The sequence below is a fragment of the Tachysurus vachellii genome, chromosome 16 (genome assembly GCF_030014155.1).
Source record: "Tachysurus vachellii isolate PV-2020 chromosome 16, HZAU_Pvac_v1, whole genome shotgun sequence".
NCBI lineage: Eukaryota > Metazoa > Chordata > Actinopteri > Siluriformes > Bagridae > Tachysurus > Tachysurus vachellii.
In genome coordinates, this window is record NC_083475.1 from 17,891,337 (window position 1) to 17,909,303 (window position 17,967).

General features: G+C 38.7%; 2 protein-coding genes across 3 annotated transcripts; one reads left to right on the top strand and one right to left on the bottom strand.

Moving 5' to 3' along the window:
* The first annotated feature begins 1,587 nt into the window (after window positions 1-1,587).
* Window positions 1,588-12,410, top strand: hcfc2 (host cell factor C2). 2 transcript variants are annotated; one of them, XM_060889108.1, is made up of 17 exons: window positions 1,589-1,865; window positions 2,615-2,763; window positions 2,849-3,009; window positions 3,539-3,747; window positions 3,969-4,053; window positions 4,266-4,360; window positions 4,525-4,761; window positions 5,233-5,451; window positions 5,535-5,590; window positions 9,635-9,731; window positions 9,833-9,916; window positions 10,250-10,281; window positions 10,368-10,493; window positions 10,587-10,772; window positions 10,891-11,182; window positions 11,309-11,381; window positions 11,554-12,410. In XM_060889108.1, exons 1-17 carry the CDS (start codon window positions 1,706-1,708, stop codon window positions 11,558-11,560), a joined length of 2,268 nt encoding a protein of 755 aa, XP_060745091.1. In that variant the 5' UTR covers window positions 1,589-1,705; the 3' UTR covers window positions 11,561-12,410. The 2 variants fall into 2 exon arrangements, with proteins under 2 accessions (XP_060745092.1, XP_060745091.1); XM_060889109.1 differs by lacking the exon at window positions 11,554-12,410 and having other exon boundaries at window positions 1,588-1,865; window positions 11,309-11,385.
* A 2-nt stretch (window positions 12,411-12,412) lies between these two features.
* nfyba (nuclear transcription factor Y, beta a) lies at window positions 12,413-17,743 on the bottom strand. The gene is made up of 7 exons (XM_060889128.1): window positions 17,607-17,743; window positions 16,717-16,810; window positions 14,370-14,503; window positions 14,077-14,274; window positions 13,913-13,991; window positions 13,533-13,612; window positions 12,413-12,908 (listed from the first exon to the last, which is right to left on the bottom strand). Exons 2-7 carry the CDS (start codon window positions 16,808-16,810, stop codon window positions 12,876-12,878), a joined length of 618 nt encoding a protein of 205 aa, XP_060745111.1. The 5' UTR covers window positions 17,607-17,743; the 3' UTR covers window positions 12,413-12,875.
* Between the last annotated feature and the right edge of the window lie 224 nt (window positions 17,744-17,967).

Below are 17,967 nucleotides of genomic sequence, written 5' to 3' on the forward strand. Positions count from 1 at the left end.
CTATTTTCTGTTGAACTCCCACAAGGGGTCATAGGGAGTCTGGTGTCTATCCCAAGGGACTTGGGGCAAAAGCCGGAGGACACCCGGTGGACCTATCAAACACTAGGGAATATTTAGAGATTTCAGTCAGCTTACATCTTGGGACTGGGGGAGAAAATTGGAGGAAAAACCAGGTTGCAAAATCCACACACAGTGAGTAGCGGTGGCAATTCAATATCATATACTTTATATGTATTGTTTAGCACATTCATTCATTCATTCATCTTCTACCGCTTATCCGAACTACCTCGGGTCACGGGGAGCCTGTGCCTATCTCAGGAGTCATCGGGCATCAAGGCAGGATACACCCTGGACGGAGTGCCAACCCATCATAGGGCACTCACACACTCACACACTACGGACAATTTTCCAGAGATGCCAATCAACCTACCATGCATGTCTTTGGACCGGGGGAGGAAACTGGAGTACCCGGAGGAAACCCCCGAGGCACGGGGAGAACATGCAAACTCCACACACACAAGGCGGAGGTGGGAATCAAACCCCGACCCTGGAGGTGTGAGGCAAACGTGCTAACCACTAAGCCACCGTGCCCCCCTTGTTTAGCACATAAATGACTAAAAATACATTTTAATAACCAGTAAAACTGGTAAGTACTATAATTAATATCTGCAATATTTTGGTGTAGTTCTAGTTAGTGTGATAGCACAATTTAGTGAATTTTTTAATGAATTGCAAAGCAAAGTGTGTGTGTGTGTGTGTGTGTGTGTGTGTGTATGTGTGTGTGTGTGTGTACTCAATACGGTACAGTTTAAACACTTTTATTGCCAAGTGAACATTTTAAGCAAATGCACATATGGACATTTTATTCCACTTAAGAACAAACTACACAGGATGATAAAATGAAACACAGGGACAGAGTCAACGTGTCAGTTTGTGTTGTCAAGCAACAAAGAATGTGTTTTTTGTTGTTGTTGTTATTTATAATCTTTAATTTTTTATTTATTATTTGTACAATTATAACATTGGATATTTCTTTATAAGTCTTAAAAATGTAATCCATGAAATATACTGTGTGAATAAAACAAACAGTAATTGCTTTCTCCTTTTTTAACACATTACGGCAAATAATTTAAATATAATAATATTATTTATAATGTTTAACGTAAATACTAAAAACTTCATGTAAATGTTAACGGTACAGCCAGGGGTTGCCAGTTCCGCTGCTTTTACACATAATTGAGTTCGTATTGGAGAACGTAAAGTGATTTGAGTTACCACTCGGGGGCGATGAAGAGAAAAGATACAGAGAGCACAACAGTGAATAAAAAGAGAAGTCGACGTGTAAATCCGTTTAAATAAAGCACACTAGTTAACTTCCCCTTGTTCAGTCTTAGCCTTTAGTCATTCATTATTTCATCACATTTCTTTAGTAGCGTACAAGCAAGTTATCGACGAAGCTGTAACGCTTTGTTCTTATATTTAATGCAGTCTGTTGATATGATAGAAATATCTATGCAGTTTATAGGAAGGACGTGAGAGTGAGTAAACGAGTGAGTGAGTGTTAGTTGGATTGGAACGCGTCCCTTTGACCGGCGGCACCGCGTCCGACACAAAAGTCCGGGCGGTGGTGCAGCGTTCAATGTCCGAGTTTAAATACACTGTTGTTGTTGTTGTTGTTGTTTTTTAAACCTATAATTTTTTAATAATGGGAACTGAGACTCCTCTTTGGAAGCGTGTACAAGTGTTTACCGGCCCCGTTCCTCGAGCTAGACATGGACACCGAGCGGTGGCCATACGGGAACTGATCGTGGTGTTTGGAGGTGGAAATGAGGGAATAGCGGAGGAGCTACATGTTTATAACACTGGTATGAGAGCAATGCTATGCTAATATTTATGCTAATGTTTCATTCGGTACTTTGGTCCAAGTGTAGCTAAAGAATCCCAGATTACATCCCGCTCCATAAAGAAGTGAATATAAAACATGTGCATGTCAAATACACACCCGTATTCGGGGCGTTAGAAAGTTTTTTAACCCCATGAGAGAAGCTCCATACTGATCAGGACAGAGGAGGAGAAGTGAGGCTCCAAGACATTTAGACTTTTCAGATACATCCATAACAATGACATCTGTAGTCCAGTACAGTCGTGGGTGTAATCAGTGTGAACAAGGTTCCTCAGAATATAATACAATAAGCATCATTTAGTCAAAATACAAAGTACACAATTACAACAGAACTGTAAGGAATTCAGTGCTTGTGTAGTGATCAGTAGTTCAGTAGTCAGGTGATGATGATGATGATGATGATGGGTGAAGGCTGAGACATGTGTTGTTTGAGCTTCTGTGTGTGTGATGTGTGATTTGAGAACATTATTTCATATGAATCTATATTTAAATCACACATGAATCTATATTTAAATCACACATGAATCTATATTTAAATCACACATGAATCTATATTTAAATCACACATGAATCTATATTTAATTCACACATGAATCTATATTTAAATCACATGGTAATTCTGTGAGAAACCCTGGCAGCTGTGGACCCTGCAGCAGAATGTATAGTAATTTGTACACACCTTTCTTTTTCCCTTGCTTCTGTACCCCGTAGTCTCCCGACAGTGGTTTCTGCCTGCGGTGAGAGGCGACATCCCTCCTGGCTGTGCTGCACATGGGTTTGTGTGTGAAGGCACGCGCATCCTGGTGTTTGGAGGAATGGTGGAATTTGGACAATACAGCAACAGTCTCTATGAGCTGCAGGTCACGATGCTCAGTCAATAACAGAATAACATGATTATTTCATGAAATATAAAAATGCTGAGCTTTTACTTAACGGTATTTCTAGGCCAGTCGCTGGCTGTGGAAAAAGCTGAAGCCACGGCCACCGAAGAACGCTTCGCCCCCTTGCCCCCGCCTGGGACACAGCTTCACTCTCCATGGCAACAAGTGCTACCTGTTTGGAGGGCTGGCCAATGACAGTGAAGATCCAAACGGCAACGTGCCTCGGTGAGATTTGATCAAAGAAACAATAAAAATAAAGGTTCCTTAGAGTAGAGGAATTATTTTTATTTATCTGTGATTCTTTAGCTCTGTTATGTTACTTCCGCTAAAAACTCATAAACTACCACAAACCTATTTTTAATCTCTTGTTGCAGTTAAACATCCATTAATGAAAAGAACTAAATTACAATTTTCCTATAGCATCTAATTCAACTGAAATGTTTCAGCAATCTGTTATCTGATAACAGTTATCTTTGAGAAAACCCTCAAACTTGGCTTGGGGTTAAACAAAATTGCACAAATGAATGTGATTGGCTAAAACAGAGGATCTGCAGTGGAGTTATGCTTGGTTTAATCCGCTGAAATACTTTGCAGGGTCCGATTCCAAATCGCCTGAAAGCTTTACAGAGAATCGTCGCTCCATCTATGATCCATTTTCAATTTGATACTAATACAAGATGTCTGGGCATTCTCTTTTTTACCTAACACCAATCCATTGCCAAAGGATTCTATTTCTTTCACCTTTGACATGCAGATATTTGGATGATTTCTATGAGCTGGAGCTACAAACACAGTCAGGAGTCAAAGGCTGGATTATCCCTGAAACAAAAGGAGGTGGTCCATCACCCAGGGAGTCTCACACATGCGTAGTGTACAGTGGAAAGAGCGGCAGCTCCCCGAAGCTTTACATTTTTGGGGGCATGTGTGGGAATAGACTAGGAGACCTGTGGCAGCTAGATATTGGTAAGCTTCGAGTGTAAGATACTAAAGTGTCCTTTATAATAGAAAATAAAAGAAATCAGTGTTTTCTTATAGAGTGATTGTTAAGCGAAATGAATTTTTTCAATTAGTTCTGAATTAAATTTTCTTTTTTTTTTTGTTTATAAAGTGATCTGAGAACATGCATATTGTTCCACATGCTCTACATGTTTAGTCTTTATTACTGCCACTCTAATCTCTTTCAGACACTATGACCTGGTCATTACCTAAAACTTCAGGACCTTGCCCTTTACCAAGAAGTCAACACTCTTCAAATGTGATTGGAAACCAGTAATAAAGCTCTTACATTCTTTCTCTTGTACATCACTGGTCATGCACTTCTCCTACTTGACATATTCAAGTTTTTTTTTTTAATTGATGTAAAAAAAAAAAAACAAATAAAAAAATTATTTATTTATTTAAAATTAATTGGGGGGGGGGGGGGTGTCAGGGAAATAAAAAAAAATCAAGTCTTGGACATTCTCTTCCCTCATTGTGTGTAGAATGTACCTATTTGGTGGCTGGGTTCCTGCAGAGCAGAAGAACGCTGTAGGAGCAGAATGGATCTGTAGTAACTCTTTGTTTGCATTAAACCTTGGTGTGTACCACACACCCCAAAATTCTCCAAATTTAACAAGATTTGCATGTCTGTTAAAAACATTGTTTCTTTTGTTATCAAATTATCCTGTGGTCTGTGAATTTTTGGGGCACTATAATGATTTTTGGATGTATTTCTACTGTAATATCTGACCTGACTTTAAGACACAATGACGTGGAATCCTCTGAACTCTGAGAGCCACCAGCAACAGCAGTTAGGTACAACTATACGTGAGAAGGAGGAGGAGGAAGAAAAGGGTGGAATCTGCTGGCCAAAAGCTCGCACCGGTCACTGCGCTGTAGCCATCGGGACACGCCTGTACATCTGGAGCGGACGAGACGGCTATAAGAAAAGTCGGAACTACCAAGTGTGCTTCAAAGACCTGTGGTATTTGGAAACAGGTAAAAAATCTGAAAAACATATTTGTGTAAATTGTCTTTGTTTTATCATTTGTCTTTAAGAGATACACATTTAACACAATGATACATATTTTTAAGTGGAAATATATGATGTTTATACAGTTTTTTCCTATATTATTCTGATACGTTGTCAGGAAAATAAATAACAAGTTTTAGTAGTCAAATTAGCAATAATACCAGCGATTACACAAATGCTATTATTTTCATAAAGGGTGCCAATAATTCTGGAGGGCACATAATGATGATTTATTTTTTTATTTTATTTTTTTATTTACAATTCATGTTTACTTTAGATTTAATACACATATATGTTGTTTTAATATCTTCCATGTTTTATTTTGGAATTATTGACAGTCATTTATATTAAATGTTGAGAGGTGCTATAAAGACAGAGCCTATAGCAATTTATTTATTTATTTTACATTTTTAACACCTTTCTTGCTGCACTTACAGAGAAGCCAGCTACGCCAGCCGCTGTGTTTTTGGTCAAGTCCACTGTCAACATGCTGCATGTGGCTTGGCATCCTTTACCTGCAGCTGACTGCTACCTGCTTCAGTTGCAGTACGTTGCTCCTCCCTCAGCGCCACAAACCTCTGATTTGCCGACTACCCCAACCTCACCCACCGGTCTCACAGAGGGGGAGAAGCCGCTAAAGAGACCCAATCATACACGTATGTGTTCAGGGTGTCGGAAATGTGTTTAACGTTTGCTTAGATTCAGAGGGCAGACACTAACTGTAGGGTTTTCCCTCCAGAATCTGAGCCGTGTCCAGGAGGTGAAGATGGAAGCCACAAGAACACAACACTACAGGTCAGAGCTCGACACCAATCCATATTCTAGCAATTTAGACCACAGTATAATTCTAGAACATTATGAGAATTCAGAATTCATTTAAGAACAGGAGGGATAAGGCTTTAAAAATACTTTTTGATTTGGTCTGAATCAGAGTGAACTTGACACTTTTCATTTGTAATTCAATTCACATTAATTCAACAAATCAAAATAGAAAACGTTACTCGGCTGATGCACGTATAGGACTAATACCAGAGATGGGGGACTCGAGTCATATGACTTGACTCGAGTCGGACTTAAGTCGCACATCCGAGACTTGAGACTTGCTTGACAAATATTAAAAAAAGACTCGACTTGACTTTGACTTGACATTCATGACTTGAGACTTGACTCGGACTTGAGTTAAATGACCCGAAATAACTTGTTTTTTTTTTTTAAATCTGTTTTTAAAGACAAGAGCGTAATCTAAGGGAGCACGCGCACGAACTAATAAACCTTAACAGTCGTGACGAAACATGGAAGGCGCTACACCAAAAATAATTAAGTTCGGGTACAGGGATTTTGTGCAAGATGAGAAGAGAAGAACAGCAGAATGCGACCACATCACTCACAACTGAATGACACAATTGAAGTTCTATGAAATTAAATTTTTTGCAAGCGCAATGTAGTTTAAATGGTTGGTCACTGTTTATGTGGAAAGCTTTTTTGCAATAGCACTTATACTTGGTCTTCAGTGTTAGGCTTTGAGTGAAAAGCGTATGGATTTTTTATGGGGATGCACATTATATATAAAAAAACATCAATATAAATATAAAAATAAAAATAAAAAACTTCAGAGTTGCAAGCACAGCCATATTCTTGTCTCGCATGCACACACACACACATTCAAACCTTGTGTTACAAACCTGTATAAATTTCTTTGTTTAGATGAACACGGAGGAAGATATTTTAAGGAATGTTTGTAACCAAACCCTTCTATAGTATTCTTTTTCCCACTATGGAAGTGAATGGGGCTCATGAATGGTTTGGTTACAAACAGTCCTCAAAAGTATCTACATGTGTGTTCATCAAAACAAAGAAATTTATAAAGGTTTGTAACATCATGAGGGTGAGAAAATGATGACACAATTTTCATTTTTAGGTGAACTATCCCAGTGGCTTAGTGGTTAGCACGTTCTCCTCACACCTCCAGGGTTGGGGTTCGATTCCCACCTCCGCCTTGTGTGTGTGGAGTTTGCATGTTCTCCCCGTGCCTCTGGGGTTTCCTCCGGGTACTCCGGTTTCCTCCCCCAGTCTAAAGACATACATGGTAGGTTGATTGGCATCTCTGGAAAATTGTCCCTAGTATGTGAGTGAATGAGAGTGTGTGTGTGTGCCCTGTGATGGGTTGGCACTCCGTCCAGGGTGTATCCTGCCTTGATGCCCGATGACGCCTGAGATAGGCACAGGCTCCCCGTGACCCGAGGTAGTTCGGATAAGCGGTAGAAGATGAGTGAGTGAGTGAGTGAGGTGAACTATCCCTTTAATATTAATAAATTACACTCACTCCAATAATCTCATTCTCTCTCTCTCCAGTAATTAATTCACTTCAAGATTTTTGGTTGATTTTTGACGTGATTGATTGTTGTTGTTATTCTGTTGTTAAAAAGGAAGGATCTAAGTAGGGGTCAAGCCCCGAAGGGGCGTAGACACCTATTGTTATCGTTAGTTTTCTTATTATTATTATTATTATTATTCTTCCGTCCGTCATTGAAGTCAATGGCAGCCCATAGAACCGTACGTAGGAATGTTTGGCACACATGTAGAGGCCAGTCTTAGAAGTACTGTACTGTAGCAACTTTGGTGTGTCTAGCTCAAACCGTCTAGCGCCACCAACAGTCCAAAAACCCAATTTTGTGCTGAATCGTAAGGCCTAGAGGCAAAATTCTTGCAACATCAGAATCAGAATCAGAATCACAAAGGTCTTTATTGCCAAGTATGTTTAGGCAAAATTCATGCAAAATCAGAATCAGAACCAGAATCAGAAAGGTCTTTATGAGGGACACACACACACTTACACACACATTTACACACACATTTACACACACACACACACTCACACTCACACAGACACACACACTCACACAGACGAGGAACACACACATTTACTCTCACACAGACACACACACTCACACAGACGAGGAACACACACACTTACACACACATTTACACACACACTCACACACTCTCACACACACACAGACACACACAGACACTCACACACACACTCACACAGACACACACACTCACACAGACGAGGAACACACACACTTACACACACACTCGCACACTCACATACTCACACACACTCACATACACACACATTTACACTCGCACTCACACACACACAGACACACACACACACATACACTTACACACACACACTTAGTCACAATCGAAAACATACTCACACTCGCACACTCACATACTCACACACACACACACACACAGACAAACACACACAGACACTCACACACACACACTCACACAGACACACACACACACACACAGACACACACACTCACACAGACACACTCACACACACAGACACACACAGACAATCACACTCACACACACACACCCTCTCACACACACACACAGACACACACAGACACTCACACACACACACAGACACTCACACTCACACAGACGATGAACACACACTTACACACACACACGCACACTTACATACTCACACACACACTCACATACACACACATTTACACACACACACTCTCTCACACACACACACTCACACTCACACACCCTCTCACACACACACAGACACTCACACACACACACTCACACAGACACACACTCACACAGACGAGGAACACACACACTTACACACACATTTACACACACACTCGCACACTCACATACTCACACACACTCACATACACACGCATTTACACACACACTCTCTCTCACACACACACACACTCACTCACACACACACACACACACAGACACACACACACACTCTCACACACACGCACATTTTACGAATGCAATGCCATATCGCTACGAAACTTGGTATGGTTCATCAACGACATGTTCTGAGCGCATCTGATCGGCTTGACCCCGGTATCGCTGCTTGCAGCTATATTTTAAGGATGTGTTCATGTCCCATTAAAAGGCTATGCCTGTTCAAAAAATGCCATTTTATTGCATAGAATCCATTGCACTTTTTATATATACTTTTCCATGGTCTTCTGCCATGTTTGAGGCGTATTGAAACATTTCATGATTTTATGTTGGCCTTATTTCAGTTACATTTACATCATAGGCTTTGTAGTTTTGATTTTTATTCATTTTTAGATTTTTATTGTATTTACAACTCACCTGTATGTGGACACCTTTTAAAAATAAATGCATATCATTTTTTGGTGCAAATAAAACTCATAGTCCATAAATACTGTAGATTTAACTTTAATATACATTTAGTTAAATCATCAAACATCTGTATGACTTGCCAGTGACTTGCTTGACTCAAGCTACAACTTGACTTGCTTGACATAAAACAGTGACTTGACTCGACTTGACAAAAAATGACTCGAACTTGCTTGAGACTTGAAGGTTAAGACTTGAGACTTACTTGAGACTTGCACATGTGTGACTTACTCCCACCTCTGACTATTACAGCAGCACATAAATCATCTGAGCATGGAGAATGTGGCACAGGGGTTAAATAAATGATTATTATATAAATAACCTTATTCTTTTTCTTTGTAATTTCAAATATCCAGAACAAATGGCATTTCTGCAACTGTACCTCACTATCGTTTGGTTTACTTTGTGCCGCACTTTACACCTACTGTGCTAGAGTTCACTGGGAAATGGACCAAGACAACATCACGTAGATGCTCTTTGTCTGTGACATGTTCTCACCTGCATAAAGCAGGAAAGTACATGATTTTATTCAGGCAGAACAAAAGTACAAAATGTGAACTACACATATAGAAGGAGATGTCTCGAAACGACCGAAAGTGCTTTTGCGAAACACCTTTTGTGATCCCACAGGAGACACCTGGAGGTGGTGAAGCCGGAGCAGAGAGCACGGATAAACAGAACGAATTAGAATTCAATCCTGTAACTGTCACCAACGAGGGTGACTCTGGTAAACACCCCCTTCTTCATGGTCATGCTTATATTTTTTATTTTCTGTAATCAAATCCAGCACAGCTGATGTATCTGATTGTGTTCCCTCAACACCGACAGAAAAAAAGCAGCAGGCGGCCTCTTTGAGACCTGTGGCGGAGGAAGCCAGTAAGCAGAATGGGACTAAATCTCAGCAACTGCAAGGTAAAAGCTCTGCTCAGAGTGGAGGTATGCATGGGATCATTTCTTTTTATCACCAATCCCACCCTTTCATGCAGGTTTGACCAATTCCCATCTGCTCCTGCCTGCCATGATTTCTGCTTCTCTCTTGGTTCTGTCGGTTGTAATAGAACAACATAAGCTCAGGTTAATCAATGTGACCTTTCTTTGCCTCGCAAGCTTTCAGCTATATATTTTTTGGGTGCTACGGCATCCCAATCGCCATTCACACTTCTACCTCAGAGAATGCTGCAAATGATCTGTTATCTAGCTTCTTATTCTAACTCTCGGATTTGTTTTAATGTGTTCAATCCACAGAACGTGATAATCTATCGAACCCTTCGGGACAGGTAAAGATTTTGTTTGTGTGGGGGTTTGTGTGTGAAATGTCTGTTATAATTGAAACACTTATAATAATCTGTCCCATGCCCTACAGTGTGAAAGAACTAAATTCTCTGCGTGGTTCGATGTTGGTATATTTAAAACACTCTTCGCTGAAGTCACACACTACTATTTACCCTCTGAGAATGGAAGCAATGACCAAATCTCGAGTGACCGTGAGGTCAGACCTGGAATATAACACTATCACAATTTGTACATTTTTGGACCTATACAGTGCTCAATACATTCTCTCTTATCTTATTCTTGTCTCTAGTGGACGATGCCAGGTCCTCACAGCTTTGAAGGATGGGAAAAGAAGGATCTCACACCTAATGTTACCTACAGGTTCAGAGTGGCAGGCATAAACTGCTGTGGTCGAGGAGACTTCAGTCCGATTGGTGAATTTAAGACGTGCCATCCAGGATTCCCAGAAGCCCCTCCTGCTGTCAAAATCACCAAGGTACTCATGCAGAAATATCTATTAAATTGAATGGATTCTGTTTTGCAACATACTGACAGCATCTTATTTTCCCCATGTTCAAGTTTATTACCTCATGCTTGTGTTCTTCCTGATTCAGGCATCTGATTCAGTACACATCACATGGGAGTCACCCTCCAACACGTCAGGGAAAATTCAGGAATATTCCATGTATCTGGCAGTGAAGAAGACGCGAGGAAACACCTCGGAGAAGCCGGGAGATTTAACTTTTATACGCATTTATCGTGGTGCCAAAACCTCATGTACAGTGAACGCTGCAAATCTGAGTAACGCATACATCGACTGCTCGGCTCGACCGGCCATCGTGTTCCGCATCGCCGCAAAGAATGAACGTGGTTATGGGCCTGCCACTCAGATCCGCTGGTTACAAGGTGTGTGAGAGAGTGTGTGTGTGCTCTTTTTAGGAGACACGATGGGTTCTGGTTTTCTGCTTGTATTTTAGCCTGTTATGTTCCCAGCAGCACTTGAAATTCTTAATTGTTTTTGTTATCCTGTAGAGAACAATAAAATCAAATCAACATTAAAACCAGACTCCAGCCCTACCAACCCTGAGCCAGACGACATTATTAGGTAAGATAAGTAGCTCACTGCCCTCCTTGTTTGATTAAATATGGTATGTATGTATAGATAGTGTGCTTTTTAGGGTGACGAACTTCATCAGCAGAGAAGTGTAATTAACCTCTGTAATCCCTGATGACTGAACATTTAGGTGCTAATCAGTGTTTTTGTTTGATACTTCTAGCTCCTGACGACAGCAGAGGAACTGCTCTCTGTGCTGCTGGGCCTGTTTTCACAGGAGCCGTATGGTGTTTGATGTGTTTTCTAACTTATTTTTTTTATATTGTTGATAATTGTACATAAACATTTAACTATTATTTTTTTACTAATTAGTATTTTAGCTAGCTAGTGTTCGTTTCCAAAGCATTTTGCATTGGACCTCGTGTGGACGGATGAACTTTTATCAAATAATTTCATGAAAACAAACAATCTGAAGACAAACCCTTTAACCTGGTATATTGTCATAATGCAAGATAATACCAAAAGCTATTAATGGTTCAAAACATTTCATTTTATCCTCTGTGAAATGTCGTGTTTTTAGGGGCCAAATGTTTTAGTTTGAAATGTTAGACTCCTCCAAAACCCCTGCACTTGAAAGTATCTGCAGAAGCAGTTGATTAATTTTCTTGCACGTAAACACACAACCTCCACATAAAATGTTTACATTTAACAGCTGTGTATGGAATCTCTAGGGTCAGTGTTTATTATAGACAGTGCTTAGTGTCATTTAATTTTTGTACACAGGAAGGTCTTCGGAACAAAGCTGGGTGTATTATTTCATCTTACTAGGTTTTAAAGAGGGAAAAAGAACAAGTGATACTAGTAACTAACATTCTTCATTGCTGTTCCACGTTAAGTGTATAAAGCAATAAGAATGATGATTTTGCTTTAAAAGAATGAAAATGTCAGCTTTAGGGTGGTATAATGGACTTCTGTCTAAGGTGTACGTTTGGTTCAAATGTCAAACAAATTCATGACTTGTTTAACTTCATGCAAACATGTTCTTTCAAATGTAAACTTTTTAATAATACGATTATCCAAGCTTATGCATTTCCTTTGATTTATTTTAAGAATCAACAAGAAACTGACAACCAACATGAAGTTAAATTATCTTACATGATTCAAACAGAAATCAAATGAGAATCACATTGTCTGTGTGTAAACCCAGTATTAACCCTTCCTACCCTCCTATTTGCCCATTCCCAAATCTTTAAAAACTAAACAAATACATGGGACAGAAAACTTACAAAAATGATTAGCAGTCTTCCCTCAGAGAAAGTGACCTTGGACTGTTTTAAAATTAACATGTATTTTATAACTGTAACAAATGACTGTTGCAGGAATTACAGACATCACTAAGAAAATGTACAAATTCAGACTCTCTGCTAGCAGGTTCTTCTTTTCCTGCTCACAACTCAGACCTTTTCCTCCAAAAACCATTGTTAAATCTTTACAAGAGTGAGAGAGCAGTCTGTGGACAAGTGCATGGTCTAGAGCTGATCCAGGTCATGAGAACTGGATTTGTTGAACACCAGGGATCTAAATAAAACAAAAAGACGAGTGCAACTATTGTTAAAAAAATAAATAAATAAATCATGACAGCTTGTGTGTCTAGTCAGTCAAATAGTTCTTAAAATGTTCAAATTATATTGTTTTCCCCAAAAGTTTAATGGATAATGCTTTTATCAGGTATGATCCAGTATAAAAGTCCTGGTTATGTATACAGTACAGATTAATAATAAAGAGCTAGAGGATGACCGAGACGGTGCAAGGGGAGAGATAATCTGCTCACACAGCTACAATGAGGCCATTGAGTGTTTTAATCAATGTTTTATAAACTAAATTACGTCAGTCTGAGCTGAAAATGATTCACCATCATACTGTCTAGACAGTGATGCATGGTATATTAAATAAAAAAGACGAACTATTTAATCCCCCTTTTCTGTAAATTCTGTTGAGCTAAATTAACTCGAAACAGACTTTGGTTAATAAAGTTTATACTTCCTGCTTATATATTAAGTATATCAGTGTTTCTGATCGACTGGTAATGGTGAAATATATCATTTCATGTGAAAGTTTTGCACTACAGCTATTTTACAAGCTACAAGTTACAACATACTTTCAAGGCCTGTGGTGCAACCAAAAATCTCCAGCCACACTGACCTGTTGGTATGAAGTGGTGTACACCATGACGTTCTGCTGTTGGCCATCAGTTGTGATCAATCCAGCAGGTAATTGATTTGCTGTCAGACAAAAATGAGTTAAAAAAAAAAAAAAATCTGAGAATGAAACAATGACTATAATAATATACTGTACTTTACAATCACAGAACTACATTTGCGGCATTATAAAAGCTTTGGATGCCTGGGCACTTTTGTAGCCTTATAAGAATTCCAAGTATAACTTTATTTAACAAATGAATCTTACTCTATTGGTGTAATTGTGGAAAAACAAGCAAGTATGATTTATATATTTAACTGTTAGAATAATCACATTAAATGTTAATTATAATGACTGCTTATTTAATAAGATTCAATACTTACTGAAACTGTCTTCTGTAAGTTCTTCACTCAGGCCTTCTGTGACTGCCACTGCTGAAATTCCCTTTTCGCCCTTCATTGCCTAGAAACCATTACAACACTATCTACTCAATAAACACGAACATTAAAGAAGTACATAATTACGTGTGTGAAGTGTAAACCCATACCTCTCTGAACTTCTGCAGGTAAAGCTTGAGCGGCTCCACGTACATATCAAAACCCAGTGTGGACATGGCAAACAGGATATCCTCACCGTTGATAGTCTTGCGCTTCTCTTGATGGCATCTCTCACTGGCTTCCGAAGTGATGAAGCTGATAAACTCGCTCACACACTCCTGTACGCACTCCTTTGCATCTTTTGCAATCTATGAGCAAAATAACATACGATTATTTTAGAAAATCTGCAAACCATTCATGATTTGTGATCATGGGGACATGTGAATAACTGATGGAGACAAACCTTTCCTGTCTGCGGGATGGCGTTCTTCATGATACGGGCTACATTAGCAATGGGGAGGTAGATATCCTGCTCTCTGAGGTTGTCTTTGCAACCATTTCCATCTTCGTGGTCATGAAGACTTTCTTCACCATCATCTAGATACGAAGACAAAATACATTCAAGAATGTTTGCACCAAGAACAAACACCTCTGATAAACTAAATTCTTCCCTGAGAAATAAATTATGACCATGTCCTCAGATCATTACCAAAACCTTGTTTTGAGTGTAGCTCTTGGTGTTATCTCAGTGCTGTGTGCTTCGAATGTATATTCTCTACTTCAATGAGTATTGTTATAACCTACACTTAAGAGACCAATATTGTGTCACAAATGCTGTTTATGCCTGTGCACCCTTGAGGATTCACTACAGCGTCACACTTTTTTGGTGACAGGAGACTTGCAGTGTGAATAAACAAAAGCACACAAATTATCTTCCACACTATTTATGCAGCATGGAAACTGGGAATGTTCCTGACAGTAAAATTAAACATGAATCTTTATCTTTTTATCAGTTATGGCAAAGTATAAACAATAAAGGAATAACGTTAATCAGTGTCTTGACTTCATATTTGTGTAGGATATGCTCTAGGATGTCTAAATACAGACGGTATATGAAAAATTTTAAAAGCAAACATGAATTACTATAATCTACACCAACCTAACAAATGCAGTGCTGACTAAAAAAATCTTTTTGCATTTTTGCTATGAGGAGCTGCACAGAAACTAAGCAAGTAGCATACCCTAGTATTAATTCTCATTAATGTTAATCTCAAATTTACTTATAATCCACTGGCATAACCTTGGGTGTCCCTGTGCCACCAAAACGTGCAGATAGCACAAAGATTTGTGACCAAAAACATGGTGGATTTTAAATCTTATTAGCCAATTCAATTGGACAATATTAGCAAACCTTTCAGAAATCTATAAAGGTCAGTCCATTTAAAAAAAAAAAAAAAAAAAAAAAAAAAAAAAAAACCCAGCAATAAAACGTATAACTGGGTATTTCTTTAGTTATATAATTACCTTCCAGTTTTTGCTGTGTACATGAACAGCATTTTGAAAGTTATTGTTATTAAAGAAATAAGTTTGTGCAATACTTCACTCATTACTTCCAAATTATTCACAATAATATAAGGTTAACAGCCTTCTAATGAATTTATGGAAAAGAATCAAGAGAAATTAAGAAAAAAAATCTTCAGAATATGTTCAATACAAGCAATTAAACCACTGATACTTTTGTTTGAACGAGAGCTCTTCAGAAATTTACAGGAAAATAACCTCTTTTTCAAAACATCCAACTACAGATGATTTTACCAGTGGATACAGATAGCAGGCATTTTAAACATAGTATGGTATATGCCTTGAATCCTTATCTGGAAATTTCTCATCACACTTTGATTACTGCACGTCACATTTTTTTTTTTGTTTGTTTTTATCACAATGTGGACTGAGATTATTCTAGTTGTTACCTTATTCTTAGTATTGATTTTTCATCTCTTAGTTCTAATGTGGATGTTGAATAAAAGCTTTTGGTTGTTTTTTTTTGGTCAGTTAGAATAGGATATTAGTGAAAATTTTAAGGCAGTGTCGGACTGTATTTTAAGATTATTACATGTCACATTGTACAATTCTAAAAAAATTAAATCTTGAACAAAATCAATTACTGGCTGTGTGAAAAAAAGCATCCTCCAAGTAAGATTAAATACTGATCACCTAACAAGAGACCTGTGGTTAATAAAAATTACCACATTTTGCTTCTGTGGAAAATCTCACAAGCAGAAAATTATTAAAGTGATTTAGGTTGTTGTAATAAGGTTGTTTTTGTCCATTATTGTAGCTGTGGGTTTTGTATAAACAAATGCAATAGATAAGCAAGAGACCACCAACTTAAAAAAAAAAACAAAACAAAAAAACAGCAACATGGAAATGAACCATTTGAAAGCTCAGAGTCGGTTCTTATTAGTGTGCCGAGCCAATTGTTCCGACACGCTGAGCCTTTGTGTGTCGCATTTTGTACTTCCGTAAAAACACCTAAATTAAATGTTCAGTTTACACTAAAAAATAATCGAACACACTTCTCGTAACTCAAATTTCGAACAAATCTTGAGCTTCCAGCATTAAGTCTCTGTAGCAACATGATCTAAACTTTGAGCGACTCGAGATATGAACAGTGAACCGAATCATTTGAAGCTTTGTTTCCTTACATGAAATGTTTGCCAAAGATCATAGGCATCGTTTGGTGTGCCTTTAAAATATATGTCATAAAATATATACATGTATATAATGTATACAGCAGTTATTAAACTTACCCTCTTGCGTTTGTAGCACATAGTGGCCACCGGTCATATAATCGCCCGTTATAGCCAACTGTGATGTATCGGTGGTTGTGCTGTCTCCGTCCATCTTAAAACAAAACACACCATTAAATTATTCTCACAATACGGAGAAGTCATTAAAAACCTCGAGCAAATATCAACGCCAAGATTTTAGCGCTTCTCAAATACGAATGCTAACTAATTAGCAAGAGCGCGCGCATATTCCAGCATAAATACCCCTCTCGTTAGAATTCAGTAAATACGTTCGAATTGAGTTTACACGAAAAAAATATATCACAAAACAATTCAGCTTTTTGCCAGTTTGGCATATTTATTTCCTAGTTTAAACTACTTTGTGTTCTTTGTTTGGTTTTCAAATTAGCTTGACAACAGCTAAGGCCAGCTAGCCAGCTAGCTAACAGGAGAACTAGCTCACTAGCCGCGGTTACTGCTGAAATAAGACGCTCAACATAATTGTAATATTTAACAGACTATAATTAAATGATCTCTACATAACCACATACCGGAAAAACACATAATTCCCTGGTTAGTCAGAGTCCTCACTCGGGGGTATGTTGGTGACATTTTGCCCGGGAGAGTAAATGTAAAGCTTTTACAGAGCACCTTATTTGTGCAGTGTAACGTCGCTAGCTAGCTGCTTGTCCAACAAAGAAATCCGCAGCTCAGGACTGAGTTTGGGCCTTGTGCTTTATGCTTGACTATAATCCCAAACCTGTCCCTAATTAAGCATTATTCTCGACACTTCCTGCTTTCAATCGCACATTCAGATAGACAACAAGCAAAAAAATCCGTCCGAGACGGACATTTTCATTCGAGCTAACGAGAAATCGGTTAGCAATCATTGGCCGAAGCCAGATACAAACCTGCAATGAAGTCCTGGTTGGTTCGCGTCTGCAAACGGCCGTGTGGTTGGACAGAAAATGGCTGCGAAAGGACCAGTCCCAGCGCGGAGAGGCCCGCCATGCTGCACCGCCTACTGCTCCCACTAGAGGCCGAGTCAGGGGCACAACACCGGGGCAGCAATACAACAATGTTTTTAATACTCACGTTAACACTTTACAGCGTTTTAAGCAATATATATTTGCAGCTTTAAGCAAATCCTGATGAACCGGGAAAAAAGCATTGCACTGCCTTTGCTCCTGGCTGTGGGGGTCTACTGAAGTCACCTTTTTTTTTTACCTTTAGTACATGTTTAACATAAAAAAATAAAATGCATGTAGTTTA

Bases quoted from the DNA above. Each gene is read 5' to 3' on its own strand.
- hcfc2 (XM_060889108.1), top strand. From the start codon at position 1,706: ATGGGAACTGAGACTCCTCTTTGGAAGCGTGTACAAGTGTTTACCGGC. The intron at 1,866-2,614 runs GTATGAGAGCAA...TGTACCCCGTAG, and splicing joins GCTACATGTTTATAACACTG to TCTCCCGACAGTGGTTTCTG. The intron at 5,452-5,534 runs GTATGTGTTCAG...TTTTCCCTCCAG, and splicing joins AAAGAGACCCAATCATACAC to AATCTGAGCCGTGTCCAGGA.
- nfyba (XM_060889128.1), bottom strand. From the start codon at position 16,810: ATGGACGGAGACAGCACAACCACCGATACATCACAGTTGGCTATAACG. The intron at 14,275-14,369 runs GTTTGTCTCCAT...TTTTGCTCATAG, and splicing joins CCATCCCGCAGACAGGAAAG to ATTGCAAAAGATGCAAAGGA. The intron at 13,613-13,912 runs GTAAGTATTGAA...TTTGTCTGACAG, and splicing joins ACTTACAGAAGACAGTTTCA to CAAATCAATTACCTGCTGGA.